The sequence below is a fragment of the Stylophora pistillata genome, chromosome 8 (assembly GCF_964205215.1).
Source record: "Stylophora pistillata chromosome 8, jaStyPist1.2, whole genome shotgun sequence".
In the NCBI taxonomy this organism is placed as follows: domain Eukaryota; kingdom Metazoa; phylum Cnidaria; class Anthozoa; order Scleractinia; family Pocilloporidae; genus Stylophora; species Stylophora pistillata.
In genome coordinates this window covers 34,192,966-34,215,605 of record NC_142526.1, presented here as the reverse complement: position 1 = coordinate 34,215,605, position 22,640 = coordinate 34,192,966, and the positions used below count along the sequence as shown (strand labels likewise).

At 37.3% G+C, this 22,640-nt stretch overlaps 2 protein-coding genes and 1 long non-coding RNA gene across 8 annotated transcripts; 1 reads left to right on the top strand and 2 right to left on the bottom strand.

The window, feature by feature from the left end:
• Positions 1 to 1,422: 1,422 nt before the first annotated feature.
• Positions 1,423 to 20,198, bottom strand: LOC148725956 (uncharacterized). 4 transcript variants are annotated; one of them, XM_088731022.1, is made up of 6 exons: positions 20,091 to 20,174; positions 19,620 to 19,832; positions 19,298 to 19,345; positions 16,469 to 19,008; positions 16,141 to 16,203; positions 15,399 to 15,541 (listed from the first exon to the last, which is right to left on the bottom strand). In XM_088731022.1, exons 1-4 carry the CDS (start codon positions 20,157 to 20,159, stop codon positions 18,928 to 18,930), a joined length of 411 nt encoding a protein of 136 aa, XP_088587148.1. In that variant the 5' UTR covers positions 20,160 to 20,174; the 3' UTR covers positions 15,399 to 15,541; positions 16,141 to 16,203; positions 16,469 to 18,927. The 4 variants fall into 4 exon arrangements, with proteins under 4 accessions (XP_088587149.1, XP_088587152.1, XP_088587148.1 ...); XM_088731024.1 differs by lacking the exon at positions 19,298 to 19,345; XM_088731023.1 differs by lacking the exons at positions 15,399 to 15,541; positions 16,141 to 16,203; positions 16,469 to 19,008 and adding an exon at positions 1,423 to 1,620.
• On the top strand, positions 4,687 to 11,630 carry LOC111345674 (tRNA wybutosine-synthesizing protein 5). 3 transcript variants are annotated; one of them, XM_088730892.1, is made up of 11 exons: positions 4,687 to 5,289; positions 6,116 to 6,182; positions 6,315 to 6,352; positions 6,865 to 6,886; positions 7,896 to 7,939; positions 8,321 to 8,413; positions 9,115 to 9,282; positions 9,367 to 9,442; positions 9,593 to 9,652; positions 9,922 to 9,993; positions 10,628 to 11,630. In XM_088730892.1, the coding sequence occupies exons 1-11, from the start codon at positions 4,865 to 4,867 to the stop codon at positions 10,772 to 10,774; spliced, it is 1,212 nt and encodes a 403-aa protein (XP_088587018.1). In that variant the 5' UTR covers positions 4,687 to 4,864; the 3' UTR covers positions 10,775 to 11,630. The 3 variants fall into 3 exon arrangements, with proteins under 3 accessions (XP_088587018.1, XP_088587017.1, XP_088587019.1); XM_088730891.1 differs by lacking the exon at positions 6,315 to 6,352 and having other exon boundaries at positions 6,865 to 6,987; XM_088730893.1 differs by lacking the exons at positions 6,315 to 6,352; positions 9,922 to 9,993 and having other exon boundaries at positions 6,865 to 6,987.
• A 1,296-nt stretch (positions 20,199 to 21,494) lies between the features above and the next one.
• LOC111319535 (uncharacterized) lies at positions 21,495 to 22,515 on the bottom strand. The gene is made up of 3 exons (XR_002693778.2): positions 22,356 to 22,515; positions 22,048 to 22,095; positions 21,495 to 21,756 (listed from the first exon to the last, which is right to left on the bottom strand). It is a non-coding gene; the product is annotated as an uncharacterized LOC111319535 (long non-coding RNA).
• Between the last annotated feature and the right edge of the window lie 125 nt (positions 22,516 to 22,640).

Sequence of the window (22,640 nt, the reverse complement as noted above, 5' to 3'; positions counted from 1 at the left end):
AAAAGAAAGCAAATGTGGACAGATCAACCCAACTGGACCCAATTATGCCAAAAGTTATGTTTGCATAGAACTTTTCTGTGTGACGTTAGGCTTGAAAGTGAGTTATCTTTAGAGAAACAGAATTTTTAATGCTTATTGAGTATATATAAAACTTGAGTTGTTTATCTCGAAATGTTTTGGATTGTAGACTTCTCTAACGATAAAGCCCCAATGTGTTGCAGAGTCCAAGCACCTGGTGCGGATTAGCCCACGAGAGGAATATGCTTTTAAAAGAAACGGCGAATTTTCTTCCTTCTCAGAAAACTTCTTGGAGAAAATCTGCCCAAAGTTTCATATAGATTCACGTAAAACGATCCATAAGTGAAGCCAAGTCTGGAGATCGAACCTAGGCCACGGGCATTCTCATCACCGCGCCATCCCTGCCCCCATCGGCTTACCAGCGTATTAACCCACTTCGGATGTCGAAAGAATGCGAGAGCATTTATAATTGGACAATTGGATAGGTTCCTGCAAACAGTCTTGACCTGTAACCCGTCGCTTAGCTGTCTGCTGTGTTTACCAAATTTATCCGAAAAATATGTGACCAGAATTCAGTTCTGTGTGTACTTTTAAAAAATGTAAAACATATCTGGAATATCTTTGAGTCTTCTAAAGAACGAACAATAGTATCCAAAGGGAGTACCTCATTGTTTGTAATTCATCGGAAGTAGCTAGGTAAAAGAACTAGTCATGTTACTCATTAATAGAGCTCTCTATTCCATATTGTCTCTTCGCCGGAGGCCGAGCTGAAAAAGGAAAAAAAAAAAAACTCCCTAAAATTATCATTTTGCAGATGACAGAACCCACAGTGTTCCTTTTTTTGGTTAGATTAGCATTCCGATTCGCTACCGATGAAAATGCTTTACTTAACTTTCTTCCATGAAATCGATGAATGATAATCGTGCTAAAAATAAAATTTTAACTTTTATTCGTTCAAATTCGTTCGCGCTTTAAAAGGCTCTCAGCAGCTGATAGTTTTTATTCAAAACCTTCGGGTGTGGCATTTAGTGCGAATTGAAATTCTTGTTATCTTTGTTTTTTTTTACATCGGAATAATTTTGGCGCGTTTTAATTTAAAATGTTTGGTTGCTCAGCTAAGGTGGGATAGATGGTAAACTAAAATAAGTGAAATAACAAAATTGTCTCGTCAACACTCGATTGTTTCAAGACTCATTTATTTATTAGGTAATCGATTCCGTCGTTGATTTATTGATCCACTTTTTGGCAGCCAATAGCTCTGGTTAAAATCTTGCAAAAAGACGGATCGTCCGCAATGTTTGACGAAGCAAGGACATGTTTTTCTATCACATCATCCACGGACTTTAAATTTATTGATTCCTCCACATTGTAACCAATTTATGTTTATCATAAGGAGAGAACCTCTTTCAGATTCAAACAGTTTATTATTACAGAAAACAATCTACATTTCGATGTAATTATTTAATAATTCAGTTGAACGTTAAATTATGGTATGCTGTGCTGTCTTCAGTTCAAGTCAATTCATTTTTTTCGTTCCACTTCACATCCCAGCTCACGGGCCTGTAAGCAGATGTCTCTTCGGTACTGAAGCTCCTGCTGAGTCTGAACAAACAATATTACAAAACAGAAAAAAAAATTAGCGAGCTCTCTTCGCGAAACACGCGCGACAGCTGGGGCGCGTGTGTCATGGAAATTGCCCCTTGAGGCGGTCCTCGCCTGTAGAATGAACAAAGGTGATGGCTCTTCTGCATGTTACGTCGACTTAGGACATCTAAGACATATGTAATACTACCCGTTGGATACAACGGATGTAACACAGTACCAAAAATAAAACAGGCAAACATTAAACAAACAAACAAAAACGCTGTAAGCTACAGAACTCAGTACTAACCTCTTTAAAGCGTCTGAGGTCGTCCTTCTTCAAGATTCTTGATTTCGCCTTGTTTACAAATAAATAGTTTAGTAATAACGTCGTTTACGAGAAGTGATGATTTAAAAAAGTCAGTTCATACCGAACTGAAATCGATAATAGTATGGTTTACATTGAAATTGAACTCATTCAAGAAGAAAAGAAAAAGAGCATCTGATGAAATAGGTTACCTCGAAAACTTAAGTAAGTAATCATGAGGGATTTTATAACAGCGGGTTTGGAGGAGATTTAGGCTGACAGAAAATAAGATTCCAACAGAGATTATAAATACACCTTTGGAGCTGGAGCTTGTTTTTGACTTGGATTATAAAACAATCCTTCGACCAAAACCAAAGAAAGGAGCAATACCAACAACACCACAGTTTTCATCTTGCTTGTACCAACTTCACTCACTAACTGATTTTTCTTCTCAAAACGCCTCGCATATGAAGATACATGTAGATACGTCAGTCAGAGTAAGATGTAATCAGCTGTTAAGGAGCTCTGTATTTACGTCATAATGAAGAAAATCAATGAATTTTTCAGGCAACAGTAAAAGCGTTTCTTTTTACATTCATGTCATTTTGACGTGATAAATACTTATTTGAGAAGAAAGTTAAAGATTTTTTCTTTTTTAGTAGATTATAGTCAATAACTTGCATCGACAACAGAAGTAATTTGGGACGCTTTGAATCTTCAACTGAATAATGATTGACAACGACTTGTGGTCTAAATGCAGTTGGTTTACACACGGCATCTATGTAAAGCAGAATTTCTTTATTTTTTTTTTCTATTTCACTTTTAAATTTTAGATCATGTTTATATAGATTAAAATAGATTGTAACTGTAATAATAGATTGTAATAATATTATCATTTTATCTGATAGATTTACCGTGTCTAAATAAAAATAAAGTTCAAGTTCAAGTTCAAGGTTTCTAGTTATAAAGAAGGCTGCCGCGCTTAAAATTGAGTTTTATTCATAATCAAAGAACGAGTTCTCTAGAGTTCTTTTATTTGATTCTCAGTTTTAATTTACCTCTAAAAATCACTGAGGATCGCATCAGCATCTTTTAACTAACTTCTTACTCTTTGAAGTAATTTCCATATCGTGAGGGCTTAAATTGACAGTAGGTTTATCAGTGGAAATTCTTGTACACAATGGCTCAAGTAGATCCAATTTGAGAAATTGTGTTTACTTGAATTGGAACTCGTCTGTGTAACGTTAGGCTTCAAAGTGAGTTATTTCTGAAAAGACAACAAATAAATAATGCAAACTGAGTATCATGAAAATCGAATTTTTCCCGAAATAGTTTTGAATGTAGATTATTCTAAAGATAGAGTACCCCGCAATGTAGGTAACGAATCTGATCCAACCGACGCGCCGGCCAACGTGTCGGCCGACGCGTCGGTCGATATGTCCGTGAACTTACTTCCACATAGATGAATTCGGCGACAAAAATAACGTCAAATGTGTGGGCAAGTTTACTACGCTTCGGTAAATTCACCGACGCGTCGGTTAATTCAGAGATTACTAACTCATTGGTCATTTCCTTTTTTGTATGTGGTAGCTCCTAAAGGAGCCGTTTTTTTTTTGTTAGAGAATCATTTACTGCAGAGGAAACTGCTCAGCGATGTCTTGCAGTAGCTGTGAGAATGGTGCGTCACCCCCGAAGTTCCGGAACCACATGAATTCGTCCAAGTAAATCAACGTGTTGGTCAACGTGTTGGCCGACGCGTCGGTTGGATCAGATTCGTTACCTTTAGTAACGAATCTGATCCAATAATCCAATAATCCAATAATCCAATAATCCAATAATCCAATAATCCTTTAATCCTTTAATATTTTAGACTGACAACATAAATAATTTGTCTGTGTATGGCGTAAATGTTTATAAAAGTAGAGATCGATATGATTAAACATTAGGGGACTCTATCTAACGATGTAAATTGCAAGCGATGAAAAAAATGGATTGTTACCTGTTTATTTCCAAGTGGTATTACCTTACCCCTCGGTGTATCTCAAATGTTGGTAAATAATTCCCAATAATGCTTTTGATATAGCTTTAGTTAATGAAAAGACATTCCTGTATTTAGGGCTTTCTTTTAAAGACTGAAAATAAACATGAAGAACAAGTTAGTTCGATTTCCATTGGAATGGATACGGACTCATTTCTGTAAAGCTGTAACCTCCGGAGGTCGTTTTCACGAAAATCAAGGGAAGCCAACAGATTATTGAATTGAGCAATCAGTATAATTAACCACCACAAAAGTTTCATGCAATGTGTACTAAATTTACAGGATTCAAAGAACTTATAACTCCATGCATCGTTAGAAAAGCAAAATCATCTACTCGTGTTCTGATATTTTAGGTAGGTAGGGAGTCAGACAACATTTTCCGCTCTCTTCGTACAATCGACTGCCATTACTTAACCGGTGCTAATCTGTCTTTCCAAGAATATTACAGGAAGTATATAAGTACTTCCTTTTGAGGGAAAAAAATTTCTTCCATAGGCTTCAAAATGGTACAAAGGAGCCTGGGGACAAATTTTTGGAGGGTTTTCTCGCTTTGTTGTCAAATCTTCGGAGAGTCATTCACACTTTGGAAAGGGTTTTTTCTGCATTTGGCGCCGTAGATCCTCTCAAACTCTTATTTTGGAGTTTTGAACGAAAACAACAGGGTGAAAAGACTCCAGTCTTCCCATTCCGCGCGGTCCACTCCATGCTTTGAGTATTCGCTCCCAGATCGCCAAGCGCGTAAATTAGGAAGGAAGTTTCAATTTGAGATATACTTTCAGAATTTCTCCACTCTTCTTTGTTGTCTGGTTCACCTTTCCAGGGTGGTCAGGCGAGTCGCGATTGCAAAATGTTTTGGAAAACATCGGGGAAACGAATTTAAACCCTCTTTATAGCGTGAAAGCTGATTTACATGCAACAGAATGTGGAATATGAAGGGAACACGAACGGAAATCATCTTTGCTGTATGGTTTGTGTTTGTCACAAAATTAAACGCTAGTCAAGGTAATTTGGAGGGACATCTTAAGCCAATATTCTCACACGGCAAGAGGGTCGAGGTAGAAGTTTATGATGGATTTCCAACTGCGGAAGAATTCTACAGAAGATTTGTTGACGTTCCAAAACCTGTTCTTCTCCGTGGCGCAGCGAGACTTTTTCCAGCTTTTTCATTATGGAATGACGAGTATTTTCTTTCCTTTACCGAGGGTGAGGAAGTTTTAGTAACGGTGGAAGTTGATAAAAAAGAGAATCGTTTAGCTCCTGGGGAAGATATACCGTTTACAGACTTTGTACGCGATATACACTCTTCAGGGAAGTATATGATAAGTTCAGTTCCTGAATTTCTAAGGTAATTTCCAAACGGAATTCTTACCCTCACAACAGGTCTTTTAATACTTAATGTTTACTTTCAATGTTCCACTGATTTCTGCATGTAGCGTTTCTAAACTCTCAGAAGTGATAGACATTTAACCTCTCCCTATAATATCCATACATTATCCAGCAAACAGGTAATGAGAATACTCAAACTTTTTAGGCAGAAGTTTAATATCTTGCTCTAATACCAGATTCTTGTGACTGATTTACAAGGAAATCTGTAGCAGCTTAAGAGGAGGATTGACAATCAGATCTTGGGAGTTGAGGGGTTGATATGACTTTAAAATTCTTGTTTGAAGAAAGACTTCTCCTGAATTAGCCACAGTACTGTAAATGCTTGAAGCAGCATGTTTGGGGAACAAGTGCTGTACCCCCCTACCCCCTTGGGATAGCCTACCTACCTACCTCCCTCACCTTGTTTTTATGGATGGATGATTCTGTTCCAAATGAAGAAGTAGCAAGACACATTCGACTATGTCTCCCTATGCTTCTTTCATGCTCTAGCTGCTTCTTGTGTGCTTTACAACAGAACAGATCACAGTCAAGGCTTCTTTATTTGTTAAACATTTTGAGAAAAATGAATAACGACTTTCCCTCCTGCCCCCCTTAAATGTGTCCCCTTGTCTTAACCTAGATCTGAAATAACTGCTCTAATTGACTAATTCCAGGAATTATGGTAACTACTAGTCTCACTTCAGAGGGTAGACAATGTGTCCTTTTCCCATAGCAGTTTGTTTAACTGTAAAGAATTCCAAACAGCTGTCTCCACTGATGGCTTGCACATTTATATTTTATGCTAGGAAGGATATTCTTTTGCCATTTCCAATAGCTTGTCATGACATTACACAAGGAAACCTTGTTCAAGAAGTAAGTTTATGTACCTGAACACCAAACTCTTTTGCCTTATAAGGGTATTGTAACTGTTTTACTGCACATAACCAGTCTTACCTGCGGGAGGTGTTATGATTTTAAGTTGTTTAATGGTTTTCCTTTCAACAGAAGAAAGTACTGGTAGTTATTAAATGGACATCATTCAGGTAATCATACATCATTCTCCTTTTGTTAGTTTATGTGGTCTTTAATTCAGTAATTTTCCATGGTTATTGTGGTTGGCCAATTTTGTTGTGGTTTGAAGTGAAATTCAAGTCAATGATTTGAACCCTTTAGTAAAATCATAACACCAGTATGTGCATTCTCCATACTGTTCTCTTTACATTTCCTAAGGTACTGAGAGGAGAATTTGTTCAACAATCAAGGGTTTCTTTACTTGGTGATCATTTTCTTTATTCTGGTGTTCTTAATGTGTGATTCAGGGGTGATATTGTATGTGAAAATTAGATGCTAGCCATTCCTAGGGGTTAAGGGATAAACTAGTTTTTATTTAGGTTTTTTTTCTTTTGTTTGGCAATAACATTACCATTCATGATGATAGTTCTTTAACAAAGGAAAGCAAAAACTAAAATTTGTTTTGAAATCATTTGAAACTGAAATCATCTTAAGCATGAACACACACACTCCTCACTGATGATGACAACTACTTTTTTTTCAGATATTGTGGTTCAGCAGTGGAGGTACCAAGTCTGTCCTTCACAATGATCATGCAGAAAATATTATGTGTGTGTTTCAGGGAACCAAAGAATTTTTCTTGATAGATAGTGCATATCAGGAGCAGGTATAAAGTTGTTTTATGTTAAGGTTAGGCCTTGTAAATATTGGGTTTCCTGTGCACTAGGCCAGGTCTTTGCCAAGGTTCTGCCATTCAACACTAGGCCAAGCTTTGGCACACGTGTGCTTTTATTGCTTGTTAATTTTGCTTGTGTTCTTTGGATAAGGATCGTTTAAGCAGACACACATTGGAGGAATAGAACCTTAACTAATCATATTGTATATTGTAGCAATTTTTAAGGTTATGAACAAGGATACTTGCTTGTTTGTAAAGATTTTTCATATAACAGTGTGTTGAATGTAGTTTATTACATCCATTTTGAAATCAATGGTGGTCCCTGTAATCTGATTGGCTCCAATTGGTGCGATTTATTCCCAAATCGCACCATTTTTTGCTCTAAATCGCATCATTTTATGCTTGACTGAGTTTTTGACACATGATGTCAAAGTCTTTCTGTTTTGCATACAAAGTAAGATGTAAACGTGTTTCCGGGTCCACTTTTTATTTAAAAACCAGCTCAGCACTGCATCAGTGAAATATTTGAATTGACCAAGTCCTGTATTTGGGCGATTTCAAAATGGATGTGATAAAGTGGTAATTGAACCTCGTGTCGTGCAATTTTGGTCTGAAATCATACTTGTGATTTCAAATTGAACTCCCGCTGTATGCTCGTTCGATTTTGAAATCACGCGTATGATTTCAGCCCAAATTGCACTCCACTCAGTTCAATTACCATTATTAATCAGATCAAATAAAAGTGGAATTGACACTGAATTGACAGCTGTTACAGGCTCCTTTGAGAGTGTATCGCTACAATACCTTATGATCTGGGAGATATTTTAACACGAAACACCATTCATTTTAAAATCATTGGCCACTCTTTGTAATGATTTGTTTGGTGTCTTAAAATGTAGGTTAATGTGACAGAATGTGGTTATTCTGAGGTAGATGTTGACAGGTTTGTATAATAACTACAAAAGATAAATATTTCCAATGTAATATACAGTTATCCATAATTAGATAAGATGTGCAGAACACATAAACTCGTTGTATATAATTGAATGATGTATATTTGAGTGCCAGGGGTTGGGGAAAATCAGTGTTATTGATTTCCTACCTGTTTGCAACCTTCAAGTTATTCTTAGCTTTCAAGCAGCTTTTTTTAACTGCAGAAACCAAGTCAACAACCAGTGTGCCCTGCAGACCTTTTATTGAAGTTTTGAGACTAAATTTTTTTGTAGGTTTAGCACCTACAATTTGGATTTAATTTACATAACCAAGCCAATAAATAGTGGCTTGTAATGGTATAATCACAATAATTGCTGCTTTACTTTTTAAGGGTGGACCTGCTTAAGTATCCAGGGCTTCATGGAATAGAACATCACTTTGCCTTCATTGAGCCTGGTGATTGTCTTTATGTTCCTTTTCTCTGGTAAGTTCTCAGTTTTAAAGATTTAACATTTTACATTCCCTGACATCAGTATGCAAATTCTCCATACACTTCCCATGATGCAGAAGAAAACAATTTCTTAAACATACTTAACCCTTTAATCCTTTATACCATTAGGATAGCATCAGTATGTGTATTATCCATACTGTTCTCTCTATGTTTCCTTAGATGCTGACAAGGAGAATTTGTTTAACAATCAAGAGCCTCTTTAGTTTGTGATCATTTCCTTTATTCTCCTGACTTTAATGCTTGATTCAGGGGTGATATTGTAAGGAGAAATTGGATGCTGGTCACTTTTAGGGGTGGAATGGTTAAAGAAGTCTTTTGTTTGGCCAGGGCCGTGGCTACAAAAAAATGTACTAATCATATTTATCAGTCGTACCCATTTCTTTAAAACAAAATGCTAGCTAAATGGATGTTCCACCACTGAGCGTGATGTCATGTTATAGTTGGTGACTACTACGGGTAGGTCGGGCCCATTTGCGCCCTCTCGGGTGGTCCTCTTTGATTACGTGTGAATCTTTTATCATGATCGCTTAGCTCACCTTGTTTGTTGTCAGCTGTTGCTCAAGTGGAAGAGCTTATGAAGGTTGAGGTTTGAAACCAAGGAAACTTTTTTTTTTACTTTACGCACACTGACGAAAAATTTATAACATTTCTCTGAATATGTTTTTCGTTACTAGGGTTCATTATGTGCGGTCCTATGACCTCAATATGGCTGTGAACATTTGGTGGAGGCAGGGGGTGAAAGTGAACTTCAGAAATTGTGACACGGAACTAGGAACAACCATTGAAGATTTGACTTTTATTGGGTTTGGAGCACTTCACGATGCACAGGAAAAGTTGATCAGGTTAAACATTCTTTTACAATTAAAAAAAACTTCCATCTTGACAGAAAAGAAACGATTAGTGAAATCAACGCTTTTTCTATATAGAAACCGTTTACTTGAGGCACTGAAGTTACGTGGTGACAATATTTCATTTGAAGGACTTCAGGGGTTCTTTAATCAAGTAAGTGATGAGGGGTAACTTTTTACTAAAGTTTATGATGAAAAAATCGCTCTAGCCAAACAAACATCGCTTTCACGGTTGTCGGAGAACGCTATGATTTCAATACGGAACGTTCTTTTCTTTATTGATGTTGTATTTTTTTTACTTTAGCCAGATGTTTTAGGCCATAACGTACACTGGTCTGAAGAAATGTTTAACGTCCTGCAAAAGGTGAGCGAAGAGACCCTCCACTCTTCTTTGGAGCTTCTAATTGTATCGTTGTACTCTTCGAGTTTTTTCCTCACCTAGCGCCGATTCTGTTTCTTCGAGAGGGAGACCCCAGGTGGTCCTCTGAATTAGACACATTTGCTGTGACAAAAAAGCTGCAAATAATTTTGTCTTCGTTGTACTCGCTTGTTCGTGAAAGTTCTCCTATCTTAAAGAGAAGATTCGTCACGAGAACTCCCACTGATAACTTTCTCTATTTTTTTTTGCATAAGTTGTTCAATGTCATAGACCGGACACAAGATGATAAGATAACGTCCGACGACCTGGTTCACTTAGATAAGGAGGTTTGCCCTTTTTTTTTTTTGGCATAAAGCATACGAACTTCTTTGAGACGTTACTCAAGCGGGGAGAGGAAGGAGATTGTGACAGCGTGAAGAGAATATTTTCTTCTCATCCTCGTTCATAGCTGTGTATTGGAAATTACAAAACATTTGGGATGTTCAAAGAATCAGACGTAATCTTCTCGCACGTAGCCATTCTTCTCGGCTGACGAAGGCTTTCGGTTCCATCGGTATGAAGCGAGTAGGGCTCAACACTGATTTACCTGGTTATCCTGGTTATTAAGATACCGTTGAGTCACACACAGGTCACCCAACTTCAGGTTCAGTTACCCCGCCAGACCGTCCAAGCTTATTCAGTATGCTTTCCGTCTAGCGGAAGGCGCCGTGAAAGCAAACGGTTTTTTAGGGAATCACATGGTTTTCTGGGAAGACGGAGGGGTGGGGGGGGGGGGTCAGTCGTCGCTAACACAGTATGAGGGGGATCTCAAGAAAAATGACTGCCTATGAAGGGGAATCCTTTGAATACCACAGAGCTTTTGGAGGAGGGGATCATCCGACCCTCACCCTCAGGTGCTAAATAATGACCAGTCCTAAGTCTCCCTCGTTTCTGATATCATCTTTGTTTGTTTACGTCTAGGATTGGGAACACATTCGTGTGTTGGTAACTGATTTGACAGATTTATCAATGGCGGAAAACGACATGAGAGAAGTGGAGATGACGTCGGAAGCTGAACAATTTGGAGAAATGAACCAGGATGAATCCGATTTACATACGGAACTATGACAATAGTACTTAGCAAATTTCCAGTTCGAACCAGCGTAAGTTTGGCTCTGAGAATCAGGAAACTATAAAGTTAAATGCACGTCTTGACTCTTTGCGCCCTGACACGGGCATTCATATTTTCCATGCTATTCCCTCAACAATTCCCAGGTAAATAAAATATTAAATGAGCTGAGCAACTTAAAATAGATAATAAATGATTTAATAACTGAAAGAATGGTTTCTATGATATCTCTTTTTAAGACACGATTATTCAAATGTTTAACCCCTCAGGCTTATATTGCCATTAGCTCTTCAAGGTAATTATGTCTTGATGGCTTTATTGAAGCTCAGTGTTCCTGTTTTATTCTTCATAAATGGTTAATTTTTTTTTTACCTTTTGTCTGCTCCGCCTGTTTCAGTTCGGTTACGAATATTATGCTGCTGAGAGAAAAAAAAAATCATGATTTCGTTATGGTCTTTGTTTCGTCAACACAATGAATTATTAACTTGATTTCCTGATTGACTTTGATTGACACTAAGTTACGCAATTAAGCCACGTGAATAAGTCTGCTTTCAGTTCAGATGTTCAGATGTTTTAGATTCGAAGTTAAGTTCATGTTTTGCTGACCTGTCGCGCTGACCCGTATTCTGTTATACCCTGATCTGTTATATCTATTGCTGACCTGTATACCGTGAAACAATCCTTCTAGACATCGCCAAAGAAGTGAGTTATCAGTGCTGTAATTCTAGCTAATAGTTTGACTCGTGTGTTCATGATGTATCGATAGATCCTGTTCAGTTTCTCAAATGTATTTCATTCTTTTCTCTAGATCGAATAATAATATACTGGAATAAATTATACGATTTGCGTAAGCTAGTTGGATTGCCTGTTTGGTTTATTGGACCAGTCTTTACCTCTTTACCATTTGGGAAAGGCAGATGGGCTCACTCTTTGTAATTCTTGATATTTACTCAATATTTATTAACTTATTTACTAACGATATTGATTTTTTATATGCGAGATAAAATCCGAAGGAAAGAACTAGAAATTCTCGGAAGTAGCGCCGTTACGGTTGTCAATTTTAGCTACTGTAGAGTTCAGGTTTTGGGCCGTTGTACTGTTGGAAAATTGGTGCTAAATGTAGCCTACGAAAAGTTTGGCGCAGTTGGTTTCCATTTTGGTACCCGATGCTACACCCGCCCGTTAGTTTGTTTACAATATTTGTCCCTGAACAAAAAAAGTCGTGTAAACACTTGTTCAGATAGGCGATGTGGTGTTTCCGAGCGAGGTTTCTTGACAGTGCGTTAGTAGTATAGAAATGGAGGTATCTAGCGCAAGATGTTTATCTTGTTTTTTATTTATTGAATTTAATGCTATCTATAGTTTTTATTATTGAATTTAATGTCGTGCCAGCGCATTTTTTTCTTTACTGTGGTTTTATGATTGAATTTAATGTCATACCAGCACAGCATAAGTAAGATGCATTAATAATATATGTTTCAAAATTAGTCCCTACCTTATCAGATAAGACTAGATATGTACTTCATTATAGAAATTTACAACTTTGTATGAGTCTAGGATTAAAAGTAAAGAAAGTTCATAGAGTTTTACAATTCAGTCAATCAAAATGGTTAAAACCTTACATTAATTTTAATACACAAAAGAGAGCCAAAGCAAAGAATTCATTTGAAAAAGATTTTTTCAAACTAATGAATAATTCAGTCTATGGTAAGACTATGGAAAACATTAGAAAAAGAATATAAAATTAGTTACAAATGGAAAACGAGCCGCTAAATGGTCATCCCGACCCAGCTATATTTTAAATAAAACTTTTGGCGAAAATCTTGTAGCTATACATAGGAAAAAACATAGTATCACATTAGATAAACCGAGTTATGTGAGTATGTGTATAGCATTAAATTCAATAAATAAGAAACAAGGTAAAAAATTTGCGCTAGATACATCCATTTCTGTACTACTTACGTTGATCAAAAAAATGCTTGAGGGTTTGTCTTGGCCCACGAAATTCAAATCTTGACAAATTTCAAGTGCGGATTGGCTTTTTTTAATGTATGGCGGTAAAGATTTGGCGAAAGGTGCCATATTTTTCCTTAATAGTTAGAAGTGATTTCGGCAAGACAACTACAGGCAGAGACGTCGAGTTGACCTGAGTTGTTAGATTTGTGGATTTCAGTTACAAAGAGAACACAAGAAGTCCAAGAAGTGGTAATGGTCAGATTCGTTGCAGTAACCGGCAATTGTTGTTTTGCTGTTAGGTCGTTAATAGTGTTCGTGATAATGTTAGGGTCGGTGGAAGTAAGATCTTTATCATCGAACTTTTTCCTAAAAAGAGGTATTGGAAAGTTGCTCAGTGCAGAAAAGTGTCTTTGCGCTTTCTTATACTCTTCACTGCTGTCCGCTACTCCGGAGAAAAGTGGGACAATTTGGTGTCATGATTGGCGTGAAGCTTGTTTTTTCCGTCTTTCTTTTTTTTTTCATCATTGCTTGATGAAAAATCTAGAGGCGAAGCGGCCCTGTGGGGGGAGTCCATTTAGACTTTCGAATCTGAACTGTCTCGAATGTATCTTTGTTCGAGGCGTTAGAGTGAAAACATGAACGAACAATTTCCCCGCGTTAGCAAACCCAAACTAAGCTTGAGAAGATTAGAACCGATTACAAATTCAAAACACCCTGGGTAAGGGTAAGGCCGCCATCTTTAGCTATCTTTGCACCAAGTTCCAGTCCTCACACCTGAATATTTACTTCCGTTTCAATGGGTTCCAATCCTCGTCCTTACCTATTCATTTCCGTTGCGGTTCGAATACCTATTCATACTGCCACAAACAGTGGCGTAGCTTCGCTCCGTTACAGAAACCGCTCCGAAATCAGGGTTTTATGAGTGAACAAAAGCCCTAGCCGGTATATCTTTTTTTGTGCTTGTCCAAGAGCTATTCGTTGTAGTGTAGACATAGTATGAGACACCTTATTTTTGTGATTACTGGCACAAGGCCAGCACGCGTCACGTCATCATGTTGTAAGTAGGGTAGTCCGTAACTTCCGAAGATGTCCGGATCCCGAAGTGAGAGCAATTAAAAGTGAACGAGCAACCGAAGTTTATTTTTTCTAGCATCACATTGCATTGTGGAAGGGCTATTTCCAAGATGGCGGCCCTAAGTCGGTGAGTGTTTCGTGGACAAGTTTACCGATGATAATTCCGCAGTCACATGTACAATGCAACTAGGTATGCTATCCAGCACCTGTAAGCACATGTCCTCTTGGAGGACTATTTTGAACTACTCTACTAATATTTCGTGCTCGTTAATGGAGGCCTGTATTCCGTATGGTTAAGTGGCCGGAAGCCAAGCCGAAAATAAACCAACAAAAAAAATTAAATAAATTATATGATTTTACAGTTGTTTATACCGAAATTACTTCTTTTGTTTCCTTTTGTTTTTTTAGATTCGGAATATTACCGATGGTTGCCTCCTTAACGCATGACATCAATAATACTTGTACTTATTTTAGCATTTCTAAACTTTATTCCTTCGGAAACAAATTCAATCCCTTTCCACAATTAAGGTTCTCAGCACCTGATAGTTACCCCATACAAAAACTTCGAGGATAACTCAATGCTAGGGAATGCTTTCATTCCACTAATTTATTCATTTTTTTCTCGTTGCCATGCACCCACCAATAACGTAGCTCCATTTTCTGCCTTTAAAAGCACACACAACCCACAATTCCTCTATTCGCTCCGACGAAGGGCTAACGCTCCGGCGAAACGTCAGCTTTTGTAATCATTACAGTGGCCAATTTACCATTTCAACTTAGTTGATATATCCAAATTATTTCGTTACTCCCACCGACGCAGCCCCAAACAGTTTCTTTCGAAACTATCAGCCTTTATTCAATGCTAAGTAATTTGTCATCGTTAGAACTGCGGTAGGGCGAGATGTGGATGAAAGAACGCTGCGAATAAAGGAAAGTGCTTTTCAAACAATAATTTGGTTAGGTACCTTCAATTTACAAACCCTTAAAAATGAGCAAAATGGTCTGTTTGTTCCAATTTACATTTTAGCTCCCTCTGGTACTGCAACGCACTCCCGAAATATCTTTAGAACTCGTGATGCTTAATAACCCCAATCTTCTTTCCATTCCTATTCTAGTTTTATTCCCTCTCGACCCTCGTTATTCATTTTGTTATTTGTGGCATTTTGTACCAATTTGAAAAAATGTTTTGCCATCCTTTTTTTTGCACCAGACCAGAAAAGTCATATTAATAAAATTACAAACCTTTCCCGAAAGTACTCGATTGTTCCAAGATTCATTTATTTCTTAGGTAATTTATTCATCTGTATTCTTTTATCAAATTTCTGCTAACCAGTAGCCCTGGTTAAAATCTCGCAAGTAAAGGTTGATGGTCCGCAACGTTTGAGGAAACAAAGAAATCTTTTTCCATGATATCATCCCTGTCATTTATCTGTACTCAGATTAGTGAAAAAAAAAAGAAAAAAAAAAAAACCGGACCGCTGATATGATTTTAACAGATCACATACAATAAATATTTTCCATTATAACAGCCTTTATTGAATTCAACCTGCTAGGTATATTTTTACGTTGAACAACCTGCATTTCAATTTAATCATGCAATAGTGCAAGCGAACGTTAAATTATGATAAGCTGTGCTGTCTTCAGTTCATGTGAATTCATTTCTTTCGTTCCACTTCACATCCCAGCTCACGGGCCTGTAAGCAGATGTCTCTTCGGTACTGAGGCTCCTGTTGAGTCTAAACAAAAAATATAAACAGTAGCGAGCTCTTGCGAATAGTTATCGTGCAGGTGTTTACAATGGTTGATAAGTATGACAAAAGATATTTGTTCTATTTTCAAGTGCCATTTCCATATACTGTCCTCGGTTAGGGGATTTTGGTTAATTTGTGGGTGGTTAAATAGTACTTTCTGTATACTGAGAATCCAAATTTCATCAGAATGTCTTGCACTCTTAGATGCGTGAGAATTATCAACTGGTTGACAGAGGGTGCGGCTTGAAAATTCTGCGGTTGTTCACCTTTTTTGGACTAACGTTTTTTGCGTTACTTAGAAACGAACTTTTGCGGCTACAGATAATAGAAGTTTCTTCCGTGAACTAATATTCAAAATTTTCGAGAAAGAGTTCAACAGGAGGAGCGCATGCTATACAAAATCATGCGCTCCTCGCACCGGCCCTTCTGCAAGTTACGTCAACTTGAGAACTTAAAGAAACTCTCCAATCATGATGCTTGGCGGGTTGCACACAACGGATGTAGCACAGTGACAGAAATGAAAAAGGCAAAACTTAAACAAATACCAAAAGAAGCTGTAAGCTACCGATCATGTCTACACTCACCTCTTCCAAACTACTGCGGTCTTTCATCAAGATTCTGGTCAAGTCTCTCGTCAACCCCTTTCTCTACAAATAGTTTAGTTAAAACGTCGTTTACGAAAAAGAAGATATTGAGTTTTACACAAGTTTGTTCCTTAACTGAAATGGACAAAAGTTTAGCTTACATCGAAAATTTAACTCGTCCAAAAGAAGATGACAAACAAGTAAAAAGCTTAAAAATTTTTAACAAAAAGAGTAAGTAATTATTATGATAAATTATAAAATGATTTACGTGGGTTTTGGAAAAGATTTTAGCAGAAGAGAAACAAGTATTTTAAGATAACTAATTTACCGGTGCAGGAGGAGGAGGAGGAGCAGGATTCACGAACATGTCTTCGACCAACACCAGATAAAGGAATGGTATCAACATCCAGGTCGCTGCGATTTTCATCTTGCTTGTGTCAGCCTCACTCACTAACTTCTGACTTTTTTTCTCAAAACGTTTCGCGTATGAAGATATATAAAGGTGCGTCAGCCAGGGTAAGATGTATCCGGCTGTTAAGGAGCTCTTTAGTTAGCTCTAAGTGGAGAAAAGTGATGAATTTTTCCGGCGGCAATAAAGCCGTTGCCTTTTACATTCATGCCACTACAACGCGATAAATACCTATGTGGCCAGAACGTTTCTGCTTACTTTTAAAAAAAGTGACTATTTTTCTTTTCAGAAAATATATTTAATTGCTTCTAATCGAAAATGTAAAGATGAAATAAACAATTTTTAAAAATCGAGTTTCCAGATGGTATCGAAGATGGTAACACTGAGACCCTTTGAACGCATCCAATGAATAATAATTGACAACGCCTTGGGATCAGTTTGAAGCTGTTTTCAGGAAACAAATACGGTCCCTTTCTTTTTAACCCGAGTTTTATCCGCAACCATACAACGATTTCTCGAGAACTCTTTCATCTCCATTCTCAGTTACACTTCTAAAAATTAGGGAAGTTCGCATCAGCATCTTTGATCAGCTTCTTACTCCAGCTTCAACCTGTTCCATAAATAAGTCATAGACCTTGAGGACTGAAATTTACAATAGGTTTATCTATGGAAATTCGTGTGGTGGCCGATCACTGACATTCGTTTTTTCTTTTTTGAAAGTCGGCGTTTAAACATCATTTTTTCTATTAAAATGTATCGAAACAAAATTAATTTGACACAAAAACAAAATTGTAATTGTAGAAAACGCATTTTTCTTTTTAAAATAAATTTAAAACAAAAAGAAGGCAAATGTGGAGAGATCAACCCAACTGGACCCAATTATGCCAAAAGTTTTGTTTGCATAAAACTTTTCTGTGTGACGTTAGGCTTGAAAGTTAGTTATCTTTAGAGAAACAGAATTTTTAATGCTTATTGAGTATATATAAAACTTGAATTGGTTATCTCGAAATTTTTGGATTGTAGACTTCTCTAACGATAAAGCCCCAATGTGTTGCAGAGTCCAAGCACCTGGTGTGGATTGGCCCACGAGAGGAATATGCTTTTAAAAGAAACGGCGAATTTTCTTCCTTCTCAGAAAACTTCTTGGAGAAAATCTTCCCAAAGTTCCCTATAGATTCTCGTACAACGATCCATAGGTGAAGCCAAGTCTGGAGATCGAGCCTAGGCCACGGGCATTCTCATCACCGCGCCATCCCTGCCCCTATCGGCTTACCTGCGTAGTAACCCACTTCGGATGTGGAGAGAACTCGAGCATTTATAATTGGACAACTGGGTAGGCTCCTGCAAACACAGGAGTGCAAAAACAGTCTTGACCTGTAACCCGTCGCTTAGCTGTCTGCTGTGTTTACCAAATTTATCCGAAAAATATGTGACAAGAATTCAGTGCTGTGTATTCTTTTAAAAAAAGTAAAACATATCTGGAATATCTTTGAGTCTTCTAAAGAACGAACAATAGTATCCAAAGGGAGTACCTCATTGTTTGTAATTCATCGGAAGTAGCTAGGTAAAAGAACTAGTCATGCTACTCATTAATAGAGCTCTCTATACCATATTGTCTCTTCGCCGGAGGCCGAGCTAAAAAAGGAAAAAAAAAACTCCCCAAAATTATCATTTTGCAGATGACAGAACCCACAGTGTTCCTTTTTTTGGTTAGATTAGCATTCCGATTTGCTACCGATGAAAATGCTTTAATTTACTTTCTTCCATGAAATCGATGATAACCGTGCTCAAAATAAAATTTTAACTTTTATTCGTTCAAATTCGATCGCGCTTCAAAAGGCTCTTAGCAGTTGATAGTTTTTATTCAAAACCTTCGAGTGTGGCATTAAGCGCGAATTGATATTCTTGTTATCTTTTTTTTTACATCGGAATAATTTTGGCGCGTTTTAATTCAAAATGTTTGGTTACTCAGCAAAGGTGGGATAGATGGTAAACTAAAATAAGTGAAATAACAAAATTTTCTCGTCAACACTCGATTGTTTCAAGATTCATTTATTTATTAGGTAATCGTTTCCGTCGTTGATTTATTCATCCCCTTTTTGGCAGCCAATAGCTCTGGTTAAAATCTTGCAAAAAGACGGATCGTCCGCAATGTTTGACGAAGCAAGGACATGTTTTTCTATCACATCATCCACGGACTTTAAATTTATTGATTTCTACACATTGTAACCAAATTGTGTTTATCATAAGGACACAACCTCTTTCAGATTCAAACAGTTTATTATTACAGAAAACAATCTATCTTTCGATGTAATTATTTAATGATGCAGGCAAACATTGAATTATGGTATGCTGTGCTGTCTTCAGTTCAAGTCAATTCATTTCTTTCGTTCCACTTCACATCCCAGCTCACGGGCCTGTAAGCAGATGTCTCTTCGGTACTGAAGCTCCCGCTGAGTCTGAACAAACAATATAACAAAACAGAAAAAAAAATTAGCGAGCTATTTTCGCGAAACACGCGCGACAGCAGGGGCGCGTGTGTCATGAAAATTGCGCCTTGAGGCGGTCCTCGCCTGTAGAATGAACAAAGGTGATGGCTCTTCTGCATGTTGCGTCATGTTACGACATCTAAGACACATGCGATCCTGCCCGTTGGATACAACGCATGTATCACAGTACCAAAAATAAAACAGGCAAACATTAGACAAACCAACAAAAACGCTGAAAGCTACAGAACTCCGTACTAACCTCTTTAAAACGTCTGAGGTCGTCCTTCTTCGAGATTCTTGATCTCGTCTTGTTTACAAATAAATAGTTTAGTAATAACGTCGTTTACGAGAAGTGATTAGTTAAAAACGTCAGTTCATACCTAACTGAAATCGATAATAGTATGGCTTAAATCGAAAATCATGCACTCCTTCGGGAAGACGAGAAAAAGAACATCTGATAGAATAGGTTAACTTGAGAACTTAAATAAGTAGTCACGAGGGATTTTAAAACAATTAGAGCGGGTTTTGGAGGAAACTCAGGCCGACAGAAAATAAGATTTCTACCGAGATTATAGATATACCTTTCCATGTGGACCTGGAACATGTAACATTCCTTCGACCAAAACCAAAGAGAGTAGCATTACCAACAACATCGCGGTTTTCATCTTGCTTGTGCCAGCTTCACTAACTAACTGATTTTTTTTTTCTAAAAACGCCTCGCATATGGAGATACATGTAGGTGCGTCATTCAGAGGAAGATGTATTCGGCTGTTAAGGAGCTGCATATTTACCGCCTAGTGGAGAAAATCAGTAAATTTTTCAAACAGTAAAAGCGTTTCTTGTTACGTTCATGTCATTACAACGTAATAAATACTTATTTGACCAGAAAGTTAAAGCTTTTTCTTTTCTAGAAAATTATATTCAATAGCTTGCATGGACAACAGCAGCACTTTAAGACCAACGACTTGGAGGCAACCGCGCTTTAAACTGAGTTTTATTCATAATCATGGAACGAGTTCTGTAGAGCTCTTTATCTCGATTCTTAGTTTTACCTCTAAAAATGATTGAGGATCGCATAAGCATTTTTTAATTAACTTCTCACTCCTCCATGTAATTCCCATATCTTGAGGGCTCAAAGTTACATCAGGTTTATCTATGCCGGGAAATTCGTGGACACAATGGCCCAAGTGGAACCAATTTGAGAAGTTGTGTTGCTTGGAGCTTGTCTGTGTAACCTTAGTCTTCAAAATGAGTCATTTTTTAAGTAAATCAACTGTTTTCCCCGAAATATTTTTGGATGAAGATTAATCTAAAGAAAGAGTACCCCCCAATGTGCATCGCCTTCCAAGCAGCTGTTTCGATAAGCCCGCCACACGCGTGTATTTCAAAAGTATACGGCACATTTTCTTTAATTTCGCACGTAAAAATTCTCGGGGAAAAACTTTCTCAGAACTCCTATACATTTTCTTACGTGTTTGCTAAGTCAGAGGAAGAGTTTTTTGGACAACGGGAGACTTCTAAACTAGAGACTTGACTTAAACGATGAGTAAGTAAGTAAACTCTTTATTTAAAGAGGGTGGCACTTAATAATAGCCAAACGGCTAATAGTAATGAACATGCGGCACTCATACAATACATATGATAATACTAATGCAAATACAGATATCAATGAGTAAATGCATTATTTTAAAAATAGTAGAACATTTAAATGAATGAAAAAACCTATGATAAAGTCTATAATACAAGTAGATTTCAGGATTAAATGACAGAGTCAGGAAACTATAAAAATAATCATCTGCTTTGCCAATTAAAAATTTTGAATGGAATTTCTTAAACTTAAATAGAAGGTGTAACTGTTGCAGTTTTAACGGTTCTTGCGGGTTACGGTAGATATCCACCACCAGCCACCTCCACTTTTGTGAATAGTTGTTAAATAGTACCTTAACTTAACAAACCCTTAAAGATGAAGTGATTCATCATGAAACTGATCTCTTTTATTTCAATTTGTTTTCCAGTTCGCCGCAAATCATGTTGTGCCCGTACAAACTTTGGTTCTCTTGCTCTTTAATTAGCCCAGCCTTCTTTACATTTCGCTTCTTTCGTTTCTCGTTTTTTCCTCTCTTTTCTTTTCTTTTCATGTTGTAATGTGTGGCATTTTACATCGGCTTGAAAAATTTTTTGTCATCCTGTTTTTTTTCATCGGAATCATTTTGGTGCGCTTTATTTTGAAAAGTTCCAATCAAAATCTTCGGTTGTTCAGCCAAGGTGGGATGGATGGGAAACTAAAATAAGTGAAATAACTAAGTTGTCTCGTTAACAATCGATTGTTTCAGGACTCATTTATTTATTTATTTATTTATCCCCTTTTTGATAGCCAATATAGCTGTGGTTAAATTCTTGCAAAGAGACTGCCTGTCCGCAACGTTGACGAAACAAAGAAATATTTTTCCAGCACATCATCCAGAAATTTTATTTTAACACATTGTAACCAATATATATTTATCGTAAAGAACACAACCTCTTTTGGATTAATGCAGTTTATTTTTACAGCAAAAACAATCTATACTTCAATTTAATCATCTAATAATGCATTCGAACGTTAACTGGTAAGCTGTTTTGTCTTCAGTTCAAGTGAATTCATTTCTTTCGTTCCACCTCACATCCCAGCTCACGAGCCTGTAAGCAGATGTCTCTTCGGTACTGAACTTCCTGTTGAGACTGGACAAACAATATAAACAGAACAGAAAAAAAATTAGCGAGCTCTCTTCTCGAAACAAGGCCGACAGTTGGGGCGCATGTGTCACAAAAATTGACTCAGTGCCCCATGAGCTGGTTTTCCTCGCCTGTTGGACGAAAAAAGGTGATGGCATGCTACGTCGACTTGGGACATCTAAGACACATACGATCCTGCCCGTTGGATACAACGTATGTATCACATTACCAAAAATAAAAAGGCAAACATTAAACAAACCAACAAAAACGCTGAAAGCTACAGAACTCTGTACTAACCTCTTTGAAGCGTCTGCGGTCGTTCATCTTCAAGATTCTTGGTTTGGTCTTGTTTACAAATAAATAGTTTAGTTAAAACGTCGTTTACAAGAAGTAATTGATTACTAACGTCAGTTCATACCTAACTGAAATAGATAATAGTATGGTTTACATGGAAAATTGAACTAATTCAGGAAGAAGAGAAAAAGAGGTAAACAGAACACCTGATGAAACAAAATAACTTAAAAAAAAACCAGTTATTGCGGGTTTTGGAGGAAATTTAATCTGACAGGAAGTAAGACTTCTACAGACTGAGATTATAAATATACCTCTGCAATACTCAAGGGAATACCTCCTTCGACCAAAACCAAAGAAAGGAGTAGTACCAACAGCAACACCGCGGTTTTCATCTTGCTTGTACCAGCTTCACTCACTAACTGACTCCTTTACTCAAAACGCCTCGCATATGAAGATATATAAAGGTGCATCAGTCCGAGTAAGATGTATCCGGCTGTTTATGAGCTCTTTATTTGACTCATATTAATGAGTTTTTTTTACAGCAGTAAAACCGTTTCCTTTTACGCTCATGTCACTACAATGTGATAAAATACCTA

Excerpts from the sequence above, each read along its gene's own strand:
- LOC111345674 (XM_088730891.1), top strand. The coding sequence starts at position 4,865 with ATGTGGAATATGAAGGGAACACGAACGGAAATCATCTTTGCTGTATGG. Across the intron at positions 7,940-8,320 it reads TCTGAGGTAGATGTTGACAG|GGTGGACCTGCTTAAGTATC; the intron begins GTTTGTATAATA and ends TTACTTTTTAAG. Across the intron at positions 8,414-9,114 it reads CTTTATGTTCCTTTTCTCTG|GGTTCATTATGTGCGGTCCT; the intron begins GTAAGTTCTCAG and ends TTTCGTTACTAG.
- LOC148725956 (XM_088731023.1), bottom strand. The coding sequence starts at position 20,159 with ATGGGAATTACATGGAGGAGTGAGAAGTTAATTAAAAAATGCTTATGC. Across the intron at positions 19,833-20,090 it reads ATCCTCAATCATTTTTAGAG|GCGGTAAATATGCAGCTCCT; the intron begins GTAAAACTAAGA and ends TTTCTCCACTAG. Across the intron at positions 19,346-19,619 it reads TTCCAGGTCCACATGGAAAG|ACGAGATCAAGAATCTCGAA; the intron begins GTATATCTATAA and ends TTTGTAAACAAG.